The sequence below is a fragment of the Octopus sinensis genome, linkage group LG21 (assembly GCF_006345805.1).
Source record: "Octopus sinensis linkage group LG21, ASM634580v1, whole genome shotgun sequence".
In the NCBI taxonomy this organism is placed as follows: Eukaryota; Metazoa; Mollusca; class Cephalopoda; order Octopoda; family Octopodidae; genus Octopus; species Octopus sinensis.
Window position 1 is genome coordinate 12,141,932 of NC_043017.1, and position 19,594 is coordinate 12,161,525.

The 19,594-nt window shown below is 39.6% G+C and overlaps 1 protein-coding gene across 2 annotated transcripts; it reads left to right on the forward strand.

The window, feature by feature from the left end:
* The first annotated feature begins 5,393 nt into the window (after nucleotides 1–5,393).
* On the forward strand, nucleotides 5,394–15,191 carry LOC115222915. 2 transcript variants are annotated; one of them, XR_005003328.1, is made up of 4 exons: nucleotides 5,394–5,566; nucleotides 12,641–12,769; nucleotides 14,802–15,117; nucleotides 15,152–15,191. XR_005003328.1 is itself a non-coding variant. In XM_029793307.2 (3 exons), exons 1-3 carry the CDS (start codon nucleotides 5,503–5,505, stop codon nucleotides 15,035–15,037), a joined length of 429 nt encoding a protein of 142 aa, XP_029649167.1. In that variant the 5' UTR covers nucleotides 5,394–5,502; the 3' UTR covers nucleotides 15,038–15,179. The 2 variants fall into 2 exon arrangements, 1 of the variants encoding a protein (XP_029649167.1); XM_029793307.2 differs by having other exon boundaries at nucleotides 14,802–15,179.
* Nucleotides 15,192–19,594: the final 4,403 nt, after the last annotated feature.

Here is a 19,594-nt window from a genome sequence, read left to right on the forward strand (position 1 = left end):
ATTGTTTGACCTAGAAGAAGGAAAAGAGTCACTATTTTTATGCTATTATTTGTCCGCTGTGTATTATTCGAAGTGTTTTGTTTGTTTACTATGACCGACCTGAAGATAAGCATGGTATGAATATATTGATATTAACTTAAAATAAAATAAAAACGACTGTTTCTTTTGTCATGTGTGTGTGTGTGTGTGTCTAAATATGCAAGCGGTGAGCTGGCAGAAACGTTAGCACGCCGGGCGAAATGCGTAGCATTTATTTCGTCTGCCGTTACGTTCTGAGTTCAAATTACGCCGAGGTCGACTTTGCCTTTCATCCTTTCGGGGTCGATAAATTAAGTACCAGTTACGCACTGGGGTCTATGTAATCGACTTAATCCGTTTGTCTGTCCTTGTTTAGCCCCTTGTGGGCAGTAAAGAAATAGGTATTTCGTCTGCCGCTACGTTCTGAGTTCAAATTCCGCCGAGGTCGACTTTGCCTTTCATCCTTTCGGGGTCGATTAAATAAGTACCAGTTATGCACTGGGGTCTATGTAATCGACTTAATCCGTTTGTCTGTCCTTGTTTGTCCCCTCTGTATTTAACCCCTTGTGGGCAGTAAAGAAATAGGTATATCGTCTGCCGCTACGTTCTGAGTTCAAATTCCGCCGGAGGTCGACTTTGCCTTTCATCCTTTCGGGGTCGATTAAATAAGTACCAGTTATGCACTGGGGTCTATGTAATCGACTTAATCCGTTTGTCTGTCCTTGTTTGTCCCCTCTGTGTTTAACCCCTTGTGGGCAGTAAAGAAATAGGTATATCGTCTGCCGCTACGTTCTGAGTTCAAATTCCGCCGAGGTCGACTTTGCCTTTCATCCTTTCGGGGTCGATTAAATAAGTACCAGTTACGCACTGGGGTCGATGTAATCGACTTAATCCGTTTGTCTGTCCTTGTTTGTCCCTTCTGTGTTTAGCCCCTTGTGGGTAGTAAAGAAATGGGTATCACCGTCGTCGTTGCCGCCCCCACCGCCGTCATTGCCACCACTGCCACCGCTTCTACAGTGTCCGTCGCTGCGGCCGCGCCACTACCTTCTCTGCTCCCAACGCCCACTTTCTTCACTTCTTCACATCCTTTATAACCTCCAGCCTCTCCAGCGTAACCACCGCCATCACTGTTGCCACCACTGCCATCATTATCGTCGTCGTAGTGATAATCATCATCGATTTACCATCTTACGGTATTGTATTATTCGGTACAATAGAAGGGGAATACACAGCGATTATTATTCGGAGGTTCATGGAGAAAGAAACCGATTTTGTAATTCTCAAAGCTTTAAATGAACAAGGGACGTTACTCGTATACAAAATAGTAAGGGAAACAACTCATTACAACGCAAATATACGGAAACTCGGTGAAAATAAATTGATAAATAGGCTTATAAAAGGCAAGACTATAAACACACATATGTACAACTACACTCAACCCTTCTCTCTTAAAGACGAGCAGGTGTGTTTGTGGATGTATATATAAATACATAAACAACTTATACGTATATATCTGTATATATGATTGTATGTGTACGTGTGAGTGGGTATATATATATATATATATATATATATATATACTATATATATATATATTATACATATCTTTTATTTATCGGAATTACGTAGATGTACTTGCATAGAAAGTGATTTGATCTGAGATCGTGTGCTGGAACGAAAACAATTGCAGCGTGGAAGGTGTCTATAAGCCATTTAAGAAACACACAAAAGCCATTCGATTCACTTCAACATTTAAGTTTAATTTTGTCAAAATATTTTCGTCGCTAAAATCCGCGACCTGTTCACTGACAAACGGATTTTAGCGACGAAAATATTTTGACAAATTAAACTTAAATGTCGAAGTGAATCGAACGGCTTTTGTGTGTTTCTTACATACATTCCACGCTGCAATTGTATAATATTATATATATATATATATATATATATATATATATATATACACATACATACATACATACATACATACATACACATACATACATACATACATACATACATACATACATACATACATATACCCACCCCCCGAACCAAGTTTCTGTGAAGCAAACTTTTCACCACACACCCCACACACACATACACACGCATATATAATATATATATATATATATATATATATATATATATATATATATATATGTACATATACTACATACACACATATACATACAACCACACACGCACACATATATATCGCTTGAAGGATATGTATAACTGGTACTTAGTAGATGAGCTGCTTGATGCAGGAGGAAAGCGTGGCTACATCTTTTTGGTGCCTTACTTTAACAAGGAAAAGCTGAACAACGAACGTTTTTTCCCTCCAGGTGCATCAAGAGAAAAAAATACCCCCTTTTCGTTTTTGCATGTGGTCAAAGATGGTACTGTAAGCCCACTGTTGCTCAGGCAGAAGTTTGGGCTCATTTTGCTGGATGCATTGATTAAGAGCTTCAGTGCCATAAGACGTTTCACATATTAACTCTGTTAGTATTGAAGGTGTACCGTGGCGCAATGGTTGTGGCAGCCCGTATGTAGGTAAGGTATTACCTCCCAGAGAAACAATGTTGTTCTCTATGTCAAGTAAAGCGCAGTTGTAAATGAAATCATTTTCAGCAGGCAAGCAAGTATAATGCAGTTGGGCCTGGTAATAGAAGTCTTCTGATAGGTCGTGTCTGTGCTTTAACCACAATGAATGGGGATCAGGAAGTTGGTAAATGTGCAGGAGTACAGAAAACAGAGCTCTGAGACTTTTTGGTGACTTTGAAACAGCAGCCTCCGCAAGCGTAGCACCCCACTGCGTACTGTCTTCTAGCAGGCCTCCCTGAATATAGCACACGTATGGCCATTCATGGTCTTTAATTGGTCGAAGGATTCTGCACCCCTTACCTCGTGAAACAGCAATCGGAGGTAGAAGCATTCTTGTTGGCCCGGGTGAACCGTGTACACTCTGCCGAGGCAATTATCAAATTTAATATCAGAGTGACCATCAACGGTTCGGCCTATCTTCCTTCGCTGCCACTTATTCCATGTGTATTATGACGGGACTTGAGGATAAAGCAGATCTTGCGCAAACAAGTCTACCTGGCAGAGTTTGAAGATAGCCGTGAGTGTTGTATCTTGGTTGCTCAATCAGTTGAGCAGCAGAGAAAGCGATGAAGTACACACGCTGGCCGTTTTCAATGTGCATTTTGTAAACAATGTTTCGAAAATAGGTATGTGTACGTACGAGTATATGTTTGTTTGTTTGTGTGTGTGTGTGTGTGTTACCCGAGACAAGCTCCTTCGCAAACGATCAGCTATTATTTTGTAAACAATGTTTCGAAAATAGGTGTATGTACGTATATGTTTGTGTGTGTGTTGCCCATATACATATACTTAGTTGTGACCTGAACATAACCGCTTCTCACACAGAGGGGGCACTTTTGGACGTTCTATTTTCTTTACTGGAAGGGTTCCCAACCCATGGGCAAAGGGGGGTTACATGATGGGGGGGGGCAAAAGGGTTGGCATATGCAACCTGATCACCTCTGCCGATCAAGTTCCCAACCCATGCGCTCCCGTCGCGACATTGATTCTGCAGAACTGGGTTGGGTATGAAAACCAACTTTAAAGTATAAATATTGATGTTTTTGAATTAGCAATGTTGTGTTCGGTTAAGTCCTATTTGGAGTGAAAAATCAATAAACTGATTCCTTATGGGGTTTTCTATTTCATCAGGATAAAAAAAAAAATCGACAAACCGATTCCTTATAGCACTTCCCACTAAAATTGGCTACACCCCATTCTCAGCCATCACTTTTACCAATTTTGATGAATTTTGTTCCAACTTGATGCCAGCATTACTTAGGACTCGTGGGATCTTTGAATGCTTTAAGTTCTCCAAAAACGGGGAAAAAAAATCGATGAGTGGAAAAAATCGATAAACCGATTCCTTATGGGATTTCCCAATCAAATTGTCAGCAGCTCATTTTCAGCCAAAAGTTTACCAATTTCAAATTTGACGTCGATGTTACTTAGTTTGGTTTGAAATAAAGAGCTTGATTAGCTTAATAATCCTAACTTAATCCCAAGCAAAGCCTGGCTATAGTGCTAGTATTATATTATATATATATAATATATATTATATATATATATATATATATATATATATATAATATATATGATAGATCGTTAGCCACTACACACATTTTTGTTCTCTCCTTGGTTTCTGTGTCCCTTTCTGTCGAAGAGCATAGGCTCGAAACGTAAAAGACTTTTTCTATTCCTGAGCGTTATACTAATACATCTGTTTGTTTTGTACACCACCTGTCTTCGTCTTTTGTTGTGTTTTTTTCGTAAACTCTCCCTATATATATATATATATATATATATACCCGGGTTCAGTCCCACTGCGTGGCTACTTGGGCAAGTGTCTTCTGCTATAGCCACGGGCCGACCAATGCCTTGCGAGTGGATTTGGTAGACGGAAACTGAAAGAAGCCTGTCGTATATATGTATATATATATTTAATGTAGGATAAAATTTTATCAATGGTCAGCATATTAAAAAATACCTTTAAAGGTTAAAATTATAAACAACTTATAAATAAGGGCAAAGGAAAAAATTTCTAATGCCAAATATGCCGAAAAATTGGACATATTGTTCATTACCATATAATTTTTCATGGTAATGGACAATATGTCCAATTTTTCGGCATATTTGGCATTAGAAATTTTTTCGTTTGCCCTCATTTATAAGTTGTTTATATATGTGTGTGTGTGTGTGTGTGTGTGTGGTGTGTGTGTGTGTTTGTGTGTCTGTGTTTGTCCCCCTAGCATTGCTTGACAACCGATGCTGGTGTGTTTACGTCCCCGTCACTTAGCGGTTCGGCAAAAAGCAACCGATAGAATACGTACAGGGCTTACAAAGGATAAGTCCCGGGGTCGATTTGCTCGACCAAAGGCGGTGCTCCAGCATGGCCGCACTCAAAAGAGAAGTGAAAGTGAGAGAGTAAAAAATATATATATATATAATATATATATATATTATATATATATATATATATAAGCTTCTTTCAGTTTCCTTCTACCAAATAGACTCGCAAGACTTTGGTTGGCCCAAGGCTGTAGTAGAAGACACTACCCAGGGCGCCACGCAGTGGGGCTGAACCTGGAACTAGCACGCAATTTGAAAATACGACAGTAAGTGATGGACATACGTACGTACGTACGTACATACATAGCGCAAGAGAAAGGGGTGTGAGAAAGAGCGGGAATCACAGACAAAGAGAAACAAGTTCCATAAGAGAGAGAGAGAGAGAGAAATTCGAGAAAGTGAAAGTGAGGGAGAGAGGTGGGAGTAAATCTGAATACCTGTAGAGCTTTTGTGTGTTGATAAAGATGGTGTGACTATCATTACGATGACGACGATGCTGCTGATGCTAATAGTGATGATGAAGACGGGAGTGATGAGGAGAGGAGCTACGCCATGATAACGTCAGGCTGCCGACATACATTAATATCTGGCCTCATTTTACTCCTCCTGGGTCCAGGTTCGTCTCTTAACAACTCTTCATTATCATATTAAGTCATTCATTGATTTTAATATTTAATGTTAACGTTATTATTCCGTCGTCTCGTTTTGTTTGTTTCTTCTGAAATTCCGTCATTCTATAATTCCTCTATTCGTCCATTCACCATTCGTTTATTCATCAACCATGGAATGATTTTATTTATGTATTTTTAATTATTTGTTATTCAGTTTTATTTTTGTATGTCTTTTGTTCTTTTGCGAGGAAAATCGTTCTAAATCAAACGAGTGTCTCATTATGTATGTATGTATGTATGTATGTATGTACGTACGTGTTTGTGCGTATGTGTGTATGTATGTACGTACGTATGTATGTATGCATGTATGTATGATGTATGTATGTACGTATGTATGTATGTACGTAAGTATGTATGTATGTATGAATATATGTATGTATGTATGTATGTATGTACGTATGTATGTATGTATGTATGTATGTATGAATATATGTATGTATGTATGAATATATGTATGTATGTATGTATGTATGTATGTATGTATGTATGCATGTATGTATGTATATATGTATGTAAGCATGTATGTATGTATGTATGTATGTATATATGTATGCGTATGTCAGCCTGTCTGTTGTGTGTTTGTGTTGTATGGGAAGTGCATTAAGTACGTTGGACGTGCGTGTTGGATGTGTGTGTGTGTGTGTGTGTTGCATATGTGTATACGTTTGTGTATGTCCGTTGTATATGTATATATGTGTGTTTGAGTTACATGTATGTGGACATGTCGTGTATGCATTGTATGTGTGTGTGTGTAACTGTTTGTATGTGTACTTATACATGACGGTATATATATGTGTGTACTTATTTGAGTGTGTGTGCGTGTGTATCTTTTTCTATGTGTATATGGGTTAGTGTATGCGTATATGCTTATATGTTGTGTGTATGTGTGTAGATTGTGTATGCATGTATGTGCGTATGTGTATATGATGAGAGTATGTGTTGTGTGTGTATTCCTTCTGTATATGTAAATGTATTTGTGTTTTGATCGTATATATATATATACTTTATTGTGCTTCGTGTTTGCATATTATTCTCGTATGTGTTTCTGTGTGTATACACGCATACACACACATACGCATATACGCACATGTGTATGTATGTATATATGTACGTATGCACGTATGTATGTATGTATGTACGTATGTATGTATGTATTATGTATGTATGTTTTTATGTATGTATGTACGTACGTATGTATGTATGTATGTATGTATTTATGTACGTATGTATGTATGTATGTATGTATATGTATGTATTTATGTATGTACGTATGTATGTATGTATGTGCGTATGTACGTATGTATGTATGTATGTATATATGTATGTATGTATGTATGTATATATGTACGTATGTATGTATGTATGTACGTACGTATGTATGTATGTCTTAATATAACCACACCCGTGCGCACGCATTAATATATATTTACTAATAAGTATCGTTTGTAAAAAAACAAATCCGAAAGAAGAAAGCACATTCTAAGATGTAGAGCAGTAGATATAAGAAATGGGGAGGGGCCGGTTTATGGGGTTACATGAGATTTCCCGTCCATAAAGGGTTTAGCTTTATGGCGTATCGTCAGATCCCAAATCTTGTTTGGCCCATGGGCCGCACACCATATATGCAAACAGTTTTTACACATACGTACGTACATATATATTACTGCTGCTGCTGCTGCTACTACTACTACTACTACTACTACTACTACTACTACTACCACCACCACTACTACCACCACTACTACTACTACCACCACCACTACTACTACCACTACTACTACTACCACTACTACTACCACCACCACAACTACTACTACTACCACCACTACTACTACCACTACCACCACCACTACTACTACTACCACCACTACTACTACTACCACCACTACTACCACCACCACCACTACTACTACTACCACTACTACTACTACTACCACAACCACCACTACTACTACCACCACCACCACTACTACTACTACCACTACTACTACCACCACTACTACTACTACCACTACTACTACTACTACTACCACTACCACCACCACCACTACTACTACTACCACTACTACTACCACCACTACTACTACTACCACTACTACTACTACTACCACTACCACCACTACTACTACTACCACCGCTACTACCACTACCACCACTACTACCACTACCACTACTACCACTACTACTACCACCACTACTACTACTACCACCACCACTACTACTACCACTACCACCACCACTACTACTACTACTACCACCACTACTACCACTACCACCACTACTACCACCACTACCACAACCACCACCACTACTACTACTACTACTACCACTACTACTACCACTACTACTACCACTACCACCACCACTAATACTACTACTACTACCACTACCACCACCACTACTACTACTACTACCGTACCCGTGTTTACATTTGAACACTATTGATGCTGAGTTAGTGCAGACGACAGTATACAAATTTCCAGTATGAATTTATTGATCCGAAAGTACACACGCACTCATGTGCGTGTCTAGCGTGTATATGGGTATATACATTTTATGAAATATAATACACCCACTAACATGCATATAATACACGCACACACACACATTTATATAATATAACTAGCAGTATCACCCGGCGTTGCTCGGGTTTGTAAGGGAAATAACTATATAAGCATTTTTAGAGAGTTACTTCCTTTATAGATGCCAATTCGGGCTTTCTTAGCCATTTCTGTTTTGGTGTCTTCAAGCCATGAAGTCGTTGTTCTAAAAGAATGCTGGTCTCCTTGACAACGCATTACGACGTTGATTTCTTTACACTCCCTTCCCCACAGCTTCACGAGGGAGGGAAGGGGGAGAAGCAAACACAGGTGCAGGTGTTTGAGCGTGGACGCCAACTCCGCCGCCATCGACACACGAAAAATTATGCATTAAAATGGAATAAAAAATGATGTTAAATTATTTTTTAAATCGTAGACTCATCGTAGACGCGCGCTAATAGCCAGACGGGCTCGATATGAATCACGACTATAAGATACCCGAATTTGGTTAAACTGCACCGCAAAATGTGGGAGGAGTTAGGAATCTAAATCGTAGGAGACAGACACTCACACAACTACAGTTTTATATATATAGATATCTATATATATAAAACTGTAGTTGTGTGAGTATATATAAAACTGTAGTTGTGTGAGTGTCTGTCCCCTTCGATTTAGATTCCTAACTACTCCCACATATATAAAACTGTAGTTGTGTGAGTGTCTGTCCCCTTCAATTTAGATTCCTAACTACTCCCACATTTTGCAGTGTAACCAAAAGCGGGTATTTTATAGTCGTGATTCATATCGAGCCCTTCTGGGTATTAGTGCGCGTCTACGATGAGTCTACGATTTTTAAAATAATTTACCATAATTTTTTTCCATTTTAATGCATTTTTCGCTATTATATAAGGGAAGTAACTCTCTAAAAATGTCTACGATGAGTCAACGATTTTTTAAAAAATTTACCATCATTTTTTTTCCATTTTTAATGCATTTTTTTGCTATTTTTTGGCTATAACTCTCTAAAAATGCTTATATAGTTATTTCCCTTACAAACCCGAGCAACACCGGGCAATACTGCTAGTATATATATATAACAACAGTGAACAGGTCGCGGCCTCGAAGCGACGAAAATATTTTGACAAATTAAATTTAAATGCTGAAGTGAATCTAACAGTTTTTGTGTGTTCTTAAATGGCTTATAAACACCTTCCACGCTGCAATTGTTTTCGTTCTAGCACACGATCTCAGATCAAATCACTTGCTATGCAAGTACATCTCCTATATATATATATATATATATACACTTAAAGATATATAATACACAATATTATATATCTTATATATATGTGTGTGTGTGTGTATATAGATACGCACACACACACACACACATATACATATTACTGTTTGCTTTTATATTGAGATTTTTTTTATCATCTTATTTGCAGTCATTGGACGGCAGCCATGCCGGGCCACTGCATTGAAAAATTTTGTCCAACAAACCGACCCCAGTAATTGCTTTAGAATCTGGTAATTATTCTGTTGGTCTCTTTTTACTGAACCGGTATGTTACAGGGACATAAATAAACCAATAACGGTTGTCTAGCAATGATGGTGAAGACAAGCGCAAACATCAATCCGTCCATACATACATATTCATACATGCACATAGATACATACACATACATATTATATATATATATATATATATATATATATATATAATACATCATCATCATCATTGTTTAACGTCCGTTTTCCATGCTAGCATGGGTTGGACGGTTCAACCAGAGTCTGGGAAGCCAGGAGGTTGCACCAGGCTTCAGTCTGATCTGGCAGTGTTTCTACAGCTGGATGCCCTTCCTTACGCCAACCACTCTGAGAGTGTAGTGGGTGCTTTTTACATGCCACCGGCACGATATATATATATATATATATATATATATATATATATATGGCATTAGGAAGGGCATCCAGGTGTAGAAACTCTGCCAGATCAGATTGGAGTCTGGTGCAGCCATCTGGTTCGCCAGACCTCAGTCAAATCGTCCAACCCATGCTAGCATAGAAAACGAACGTTAAACGATGATGATGATGATGATATATATATATATATGCAGTTATTTATATGACTGATTTCTTACAGTGTTCGTCTACCCTATCCACTGATATTGGTCGACCGAGGCTAGCATGGGTTGGACGATTTGACTGAGGTCTGGCGAACCAGATGGCTGCACCAGACTCCAATCTGATCTGGCAGAGTTTCTACACCTGGATGCCCTTCCTAATGCCATATATGGAGCACTTCCTCATTGAGAATTGGAAAAGATTTTCCTAACCTTTGCTAGCGCAGCCACCACCACCACCACCACCACTACCACCACTACCGCTTCTGTTGCTTAATGTCTCTGCTGCACCCTCCTCTATAGACAAATAGTTTGTCAGCAATTCATATTCTGTTCTTGAGTTAATGATAAAGGATTAGCACTTGGACAAGATTAACTATGAAATGATCAGTAGGGATTAAAACAAAGGAATGTGTTTTTGTAAATACTTTCAAGAGATTAACTCTTAATCCAACATATCGGCAAGCAGCAAAAACCTGATCAGCCCTCCCCATCCCCAAGCACCACTGGCTTCATTCCCATTACCCACTTCCCCACTACCTGTCAATCTCATCTACTACCTTTAATAATTACGAAACAGTGAAAATTTTATATATATATATATATATATATACTCTTTTTTTTTACTCTTTTACTTGTTTTAGTCATTTGACTGCGGCCATGCTGGAGCACCGCCTTTAGTCGAGCAAATCGACCCCAGGACTTATTCTTTGTAAGCCCAGTACTTATTCTATCGGTCTCTTTTGCCGAACCGCTAGGTGACAGAGACGTAAACACACCAGCATCGGTTGTCAAGCAATGCTAGGGGGACAAACATAGTCACACAAACATATACACACACACTTATATATATATATACATATATACGACAGGCTTCTTTCAGTTTACGTCTACCAAATCCACTCACAAGGCATTGGTCGGCCCGGGGCTATAGCAGAAGACACTTGCCCAAGATGCCACGCAGTGGGACTGAACCTGGAACCATGTGGTTGGTTAGCAAGCTACTTACCACACAGCCACTCTTGCATATATATATATACTGACTCTTTTGCTCATTTCTGCTATATGGCTGTGATCATGCGAAAGCACCACCGTGGTCTTTCTGATTTCTTCAGTCCAGAGTGTTTCACACCACCACTCCTGTATGTGCCTTTGTTCCAGCTGTTGGCCCATTGGGTGCATAAGGGAGTTTGGTCCCGCTGCCCACATCTGCACTTCATGTCGGGCTGTTGGTTCATCCGATATTGTAGAGAGGAGGTTGTCTAGTTCCTTTTGAAGACATCTACTTCCACCTTATGCAGATATTAAAATTTTTGTGGCAAGGCATTGAAGAGCTGTGGGCCTTTGATCCCTACACTACTGCAGTACCTGGTCCTGAATTTAGATAGAATGGACAGAACCTTTGGTAAAATACAATGGCAGGCAGTTCTTATATTCAAGTTAAAAATCTAGTTCGTTCATCCCAGCCAGGTATGAATAACCAAAATAATTCAGATGTGAATAAATTTGATTTAAGTAAATTCATATTTATCAATTGTAATCAAAGATAAAATATATATAGGATTTAATCAAGTAGCTAGATTATAAACTTGTATATGCACTGTGGATACTTTGTGTTCATATGGTGTGTATAAGTGCTTATAATTATGTACTTTTAGTCATCATACTGCAGATGGTAAAGTGGTATTACATCACTAAATCAGAAATTGATCTATAGCTAAACTACAGATGATCGTATCGTGGTCGGAAAGGATGTGGTTACTAAACATTAAGTCCAATGTGTTTTGTTGAATCTCGTCGGCATAAGCACAAGTTGAAACAGGAAAAATTCATTCATGAATTCTGAAAATGATTCCACTGCTGCTCTCTGTGGGGCTGAAATGTATATACTGGTCTTCAAGGTATCATCATCATCATTGTTCGACCGTGGTCGAGACAATGGAATTTACTATGCTATGCCAGACTTCACAGTCCATCATAGCATTACGGAGGTCCTGGTGCTGGATGCCCATATCCCTGGAGATTACATCAGGGTAGGAGAGTGTGCGCCCTCTGGTATCACGAGTAGATGGCTTCCAGAGGAGAAGAGTAGAAATTGCCTCGTTTTCAGCTCTACAACAATGTCCAGCAAACTGGACCTTCCTACCTTTCACAAGAGATGATACAGATATAGTTACCAGTCAACACAGGGGAGATGAAAGCCATCCATTATTAGAACATTACCAGATTGACACTGTTCAATGAAAGCCTTAATAAATACGAGGCATTCTTTGAAACACAGAAGTGGCACTTGGGGTGGCCAGTGGAATTCAATTATTGCTAAATCATTAATTTTGTTTCTTTATTGTTCCAGATTGTATTTCCAGCCTAAAATGCTACGAATGTGACAATGAGTTGACTAACAACTTTTGCATGAGCGATTTAAACCTGCACGAATGTGGACCAGCGTTGGACACATGCCAAACCATCGTAGCTTATTCAGGTACGTCCCATGTCCCATCAGAACTGATGGCAATTACTTCTTATCTGTTTTTTGGGTACTGTTTTATTTTTCAAAATTATCGTATTTACCAATGTATAAGACGTGGATTTTTTGAACAAGTTGTATTTCTGAAGTTTGCAGATTTTTCAGGAGAGACATTTATAAATTTCAAGAAGTATAAAACTCTAATCTCCTTTAAAGTAAAATCTGCTGTCAGTGCACTTGTAGCACTCACTCCAGCCACTTCGTCGAGGCCCCATAGAAGTCTTCCGAAGTGACAGTGTCCAGAACTCTTGTTATAGCCCCCTTCCTCTCCTGCCCTTGAGGTTCTCCTTCAGCTTAGAAAACAGCCAAAATTCACAGAGAGGAAAATCTGAACTGTTAGGAAGATGAGGGACAGTTTTGCCTCACCTCTCCGTCAAGTTGTTGGTTACTAGGATCCTCATCAATGAACACCCTAGGAACAAACTTTGCATAAATTTTGTGCATACAGATCTTTATGAATTATTTTACATCACAGAAACTCCAAACTGTATGCTTATTGTCTATATAGACACACGATAGTCTTCATCCAGATAACTGCTAATTTTCTCAACCAGTCCGTATAGTATGTATAAGTGCTTATAATTATGTACTTTTAGTCATCATACTGCAGATGGTAAAGTGGTATTACATCACTAAATCAGAAATTGATCTATGGCTAAACTACAGATGATCGTATCGTGGTCAGAAAGGATGTGGTTACTAAACATTAAGTCCAATGTGTTTTGTTGAATCTCGTCGGCATAAGCACAAGTTGAAACAGGAAAAATTAATTCATGAATTCTGAAAATGATTTCACTGCTGCTCTCTGTGGGGCTGAAATGTATATACTGGTCTTCAAGGTATCATCATCATCATTGTTCGACCGTGGTCGAGACAATGGAATTTACTATGCTATGCCAGACTTCACAGTCCATCATAGCATTACTAATTTTCTCAACCAGTCCGATGTTCTGGCGTCCTTCTCCTTCCCACACCTCTCATCATATCTCACTTCCTTTCTACTGTCCTTGAATCGCTTGTGCCAACGAAAAAGTCAGGAGTATTTGATAAGCTTCTGTACAGTTTTCACCTAATTTATTACATGACAAGCTTCCAAATACTGGTACTTACCCTATACGTGTCTTTTTTGCCAAATCACTAAGTTATGAGGACATAAACAAAACGTCGGTTGTCAAGCAGTGGGGTGGGGGGCAGACAAAGACTCACACTTTCTCTCTCTTACACACATATACAATGGGCTTCTTTCGGTTTCCTCCTACCAAATTTGCTCAGTCTTTGGTCGACATAGGGCTTAAGTAAAAGTAGTGTCCAAGCTGCCATGCCACACAATGTAACTGAACCTGAAACCCTATGGTTGGGAAGTAAACTCTTTACCACACAGCTATGCCTTTGTTTTCTTTTTCTTTTTACTTGTTTCAGTCATTTGACTGCGGCCATGCTGGAGCACCGCCTTTAGTCGAGCAAATCGACCCCGGGACTTATTCTTTGTAAGCCCAGTACTTATTCTATCGGTCTCTTTTTGCTGAACCGCTAAGTGACGGGGACGTAAACACACCAGCATCGGTTGTCAAGCAATGCTAGAGGGACAAACACAGACACACACATTAACATATATATACATATATACGACAGGCTTCTTTCAGTTTCCGTCTACCAAATCCACTCACAAGGCATTGGTCGGCCCGGGGGGCTATAGCAGAAGACACTTGCCCAAGATGCCACGCAGTGGGACTAAACCTGGAACCATGTGGCTGGTTAGCAAGCTACTTACCACACAGCCACTCCTGCCTGTATAAATTTAGTATTTGTTTTGCTTCGAGCATGGTGGTCGAGGCGATCAACCGTAGTTTGGAGAAATAAGTAATCCGGAAAGTCACTGGAGCCCAAGGGTCTTGAAAAGTGGATGTTGTATCTGTATTAAATTTTTCTTGTACTTTCATTGTATTTCTTTGTCTTTTTACTCTTTTTTTTTTATTTATTTTTGCAGACGTCAGTGAGAAGCTGTCCATCATAAAAACATGTTCTGTGAATGCTTCTTGTCACATCCAAAAACAGGAGAATAAGGACATTCCCTGTGATAAAAACCAAAACAAATGGATTTGCACCAGTTGCTGTCATGAAGATGGCTGTAATATCAGCGGGCAGCAGTTTGTACAGTCATCGTTTTCTGTCCTACAGCTTCTTATTGTGTCTTTATTCGCTACCGTTGTCGTTGTTGGATGAAGTGAAGTGAATGTAGCCGTAGAGTATTGCGTTACTTGTTGCCGGTTGAGATGGTATGAAACACACACACACACACACACACATACACATACACACACACACACATACACACATGTATATATGTATTCGGATGTAAAGAAAATGAAAAACATAGCAAAAATATCAAATAAATGTTCTGTAACCCTCAAGCTTACTTGTTTTTATATTCTTTTATCTTCTGCCTTTTATTTGTTTTAGGTATTGGACAGCAACCATGCTGGGGCACCACTTTGAGGGATTTTAGTCGAAAAATTGATCTTATTTTTTATTTTTATTTTTTTCTAATTTTGGTACTTTTTCTATAGGTCTTTTTGCCAAACGGCAAAGTTAAATGGATGTAAACAAACCAACACCGGGTTTCCAATCGGTAGTGTGGGATAAACATAAGGCAAACACACACACACACTCTCCCTCTCTCTCTCTCTCTCTTTCTCTCCCCTCTCTCACACACACATACACATGTGTGTGGAGGCACACGGCCTAGTGATTAGAGCAGCGGACTCGTGGTCGAGGGATCGCGGGTTCGAATCTCAGACCGGACGACGTGTGTGTTTATGAGCGAAAACACCTAAGCTCCACGCGGCTCCGGCAGAAGGTAATGGCAAACTTCTGCTGACTCTTTCACCACAACTTTCTCTCACTCTTTCCTTCTGCATCTTGCAGCTCACCTGTGACGGACCGGTGTCCCGTCCAGGTGGGAAACCTATACGCCAAGCAAACCGGGAAACCGGCCCTTATGAGCCAGGCATGGCTCGAGAAGGAACAAACATACACATGTGGCGAACTATTTTGACCTTCTGAAAATGAAACTCACTCAGAAGACTTTAATCAACTCGAGGTAGATGGCACTTTTCAATGGTACCACACAGTTAGACTGAACTCTAGACCACATGGTTGTTGAGCATACAACCAAGCTTAATCTTGATCCAAGAGGTCTCAGATTGAAGGCATTTTTAACTTTGGTCTTCTTGTTTTTCTGGAGGCTATGTGTTTCTTAACAGAGTTTATACACGGAATCACGTGTAACTCAACAAATGGAAAAGATCTGAAATGGAAAACAGATTTCAGTTTGAAATGAAAATATGAGAAACAATTCAAATTGAAACCATATCATTTGATTGAAAGATAAAAGGTGGTACCACTACTTTGAATTCAATACATAACATGTAGATAAGAGCTTGAAATATTCGGCATCATAACAAATGAATGAACCAGTTCTTGATAAAACCAATGACAATCTAATTCAAAAAGGCTGTAAATAAAACACAAAAATGTAGAATACGTTTTTACATGCATATTTTACAGTCAAGTGTTTGGTTACATCATTGAACAACAGCCAAGATATACATTAATTACAATATATTGTCTTCTCAGTGAAGGTGCATGGCTCAGTGGTTAGAGCGTCGAGCTTACGATCGTGAGGTTGTGAGCTCGAATCCCGGACCGGGCTACGTGTTGTGTTCTTGAGCAAGGCACTTTATTTCATGTTGCTCCAGTTCACTCAGCTGTAGAAATGAGTTGCGACGTCACTGGTGCCAAGCTGTATCGACCTTTGTCTTTCCCTTCAATAACATCGGTGACGTGGAGAGGGGAGGCTGGTATGCATGGGCGACTGCTGGTCTTCCATAAACAACCTCGCCCGGACTTGTGTCTAGGAGGTTAACTTTCTAGGTGCAATCCCATGGTCTGTGTCATGACCGAAGGGGGTCTCCGATTGTCTTCTCAAGCATGACATGTCACCAAAGGTGTCGGTCATTAGTCATTGCCTCTATGAGTTTCAACAGTCAAAGATCATGATTTACCACCTTGTCCCATGCCTTCTCAAGTCTACTTCTTCCACAGCTTCCCTCAACTGTTAGAGATCAGCACTTCTTCAGACAACTGTCCTTATCTACATGCATCACATGACCATACCAGCTCAGTCGTCTCTCTTGCAGACTATACCTGATGTATAGTGTATATATATATATATATATATATATATATATATATATATTATATATATATTGTATTGATGGTACAAAGTATAAAATCGACCCAGGCGGAATTTGAACTAGGTACATACACTTTGACAAAGTAGTGCTAAGAATTTTTTGCTAGGCGTTCCAACAATTCTGCCAACTCATATATATTTATTTAAACACACGTACACACACACACACACATATATATATATATATATATTTATACATCATGTCAAGTTTTGTTCCTTTCGTGAAGTAGTAGACGTTTTGTTACATTTCACGTCCCTTGGTAATAAATATCGAATCAGGGCTCCATTCCCTACTAAAATGGGAGAAATGTAACCAAGGAAGGCAACGTATTTCTACTGTTAACCACGGGACACAGAAGGCCACACATCAGCAATATTCAACAGCCTATGGCTTCTGGTCGACCTCCCTAACGAATCCTCTACCCAACTAATAATTCTTGACTACCATGAATATAATGAACCCTGCGATTCCTGGATAAAATGCTCTTCTAACACCCATCCCTTCGTCACTGCCTTCATTCATGCCGACGCCGGCATCGGGTTTCGCCACTTCCCTTTCGCGACCGACCCAAGCTATCCTTTACAACGCTATGGCAGACACTGGATGCCAGTCGTACCTCTCTGGGAAAAGTCTCCTAGCGAAACAGGGCCTGGACCAGCGTGAACGTAAAGAGGTCAATATGAAAATGAGTTCCGCTCAAGCAGCTCCACAGATATCATGGGTGCCCTGAACCTACATGCATATCTGGTACTGAGTCCATCATCTGCAAAGTGCACGACTCGTCAATTTGCGTGCATCACTCCTTCAACTGACAAACTTTTCCTCTCCAATCAAGCGTGTGCCACCCTCGTTTTATTCATCGCCAATTCTCCAGAATTGGAGAAAAGTGTGGGAATGTAGGCATCACGATGGAAACATCTCGAAACGATGTTATCTGATTCATATTTACAAAGTAAGAAAACAGCACAGCTCCCATGACTTCAGGAAACATTTTTTCACGCTGAGAGTTGCTGAAGCATGGAACAAACTGCCGGCATCGGTTGTTAGTAGTCGGAGCACTGCATCCTTCAAAACTTCCATGCTTCCTGAGATTCGCCAACACTACACTTGATTTTCTCCCCTCCATACACACACAAGCATGTTCACTTTCCAGACATTTCTACATTACTGCATGTACTTTATATGCACTTTCTGACAAGTTGTGGTGCACCTGAGCACTGTATACAATAATTTCATTATATTATATATATATTGATATCGATTGGAAAAAGGGAAAACAGCCCATACTATTGCGTTGTATTGTCTAGAAGGGAAACGATTCAATGTATCCATGAGAAAAGGGCAGATTCTTAACCCATTTAATTGGGTATAAAGATGTTTATAATTATGTCCATCGTTTTCAAAGGAAGGATTATATTTAAACACTTGCCATGGCAAGAGTTGTGTTTCTTGTTTGCAAGGGAGGTAATTTGAAAAGAAGTCTTGGTATTTTCACAAATCTTCGTTGTTACAGTTACTTCCCTTACAAAGGTATTTATATTTTTTGAATTTTTAAGTGAGATTTTTGCCTTTAAATATCTTAAATGTGGCAGGCACAATGTATGGACCCAAGTGTATAGAGGCGAAGTCGAATCAGACGGAATTTGAACTCGGAACATAAAGTCTGACAAGATATAAAATTGTCTCATGTATTTTTCTTTAATACACGCACAGACATGTGTATGTGGATATATCTATATATCTGCATGTGTGTGTGTATGTAGTGTAGTGTTTCCGTGAAGGTGTGTGTATGCGTGTACGTGTGCGTGTTGGGCGTTTGTACGTGTGTGCGTGTGTATCTATGTATGTATGCCTGTGCCTTAGCGTGAGGTTTAGGGTTAGGGCTATAGGGTTAGTTGTTTCTTTCTCGTACACGATGACTTCGACATAGGGTTACCTTGCTCGTTTTATATCTGCTACTTCTTTCAGTTTCCGTCTACCAAATCCACTCACAAGGCTTTGGTCGGTCCGAGGCTATAGTAGAAGACACTTGCCCAAGGTTCCACGCAGTGGGACTTAACCTGGAAGCATGTGGTTGATAAGCAAGCTACTTATCACATACCTGCTTACCAATCACATGGTTCCGGGTTCAGTCCCACTGCGTGGCACTTTGGTCGAGTTTCTTCTACTATAGCCTCGGGCCTACCAAAGCCTTGTGAGTGGATTTGGTAGACGGAAACTGAAAGAAGCCTGTCGTATATGTGTGTATGTTTGTGTGTCTATGTTTGTCCCCACAACATCACTTGACAACCGATGCTGGTGTGTTTACGTCCCCGTAACTTAGCAGTTCGGTAAAAGGTACCGATAGAATAAGTACTAGGCTTACAAAGAATAAGTACTGGGGTCGATTTGCTCGACTAAAGGTGGTGCTCCAGCATGGCCACAGTCAAATGACTGAACCAAGTAAAAGAGTACAAGATCTATTTATGACAACCTCCACCTCACGCAATACATTATTGAGAGGGTTGGTAAAGAACCTGGCGAA

Bases quoted from the DNA above. Each gene is read 5' to 3' on its own strand.
- LOC115222915 (XM_029793307.2), top strand. From the start codon at position 5,503: ATGATAACGTCAGGCTGCCGACATACATTAATATCTGGCCTCATTTTA. The intron at 5,567-12,640 runs GTTCGTCTCTTA...TTATTGTTCCAG, and splicing joins TTTACTCCTCCTGGGTCCAG to ATTGTATTTCCAGCCTAAAA. The intron at 12,770-14,801 runs GTACGTCCCATG...TTATTTTTGCAG, and splicing joins AACCATCGTAGCTTATTCAG to ACGTCAGTGAGAAGCTGTCC.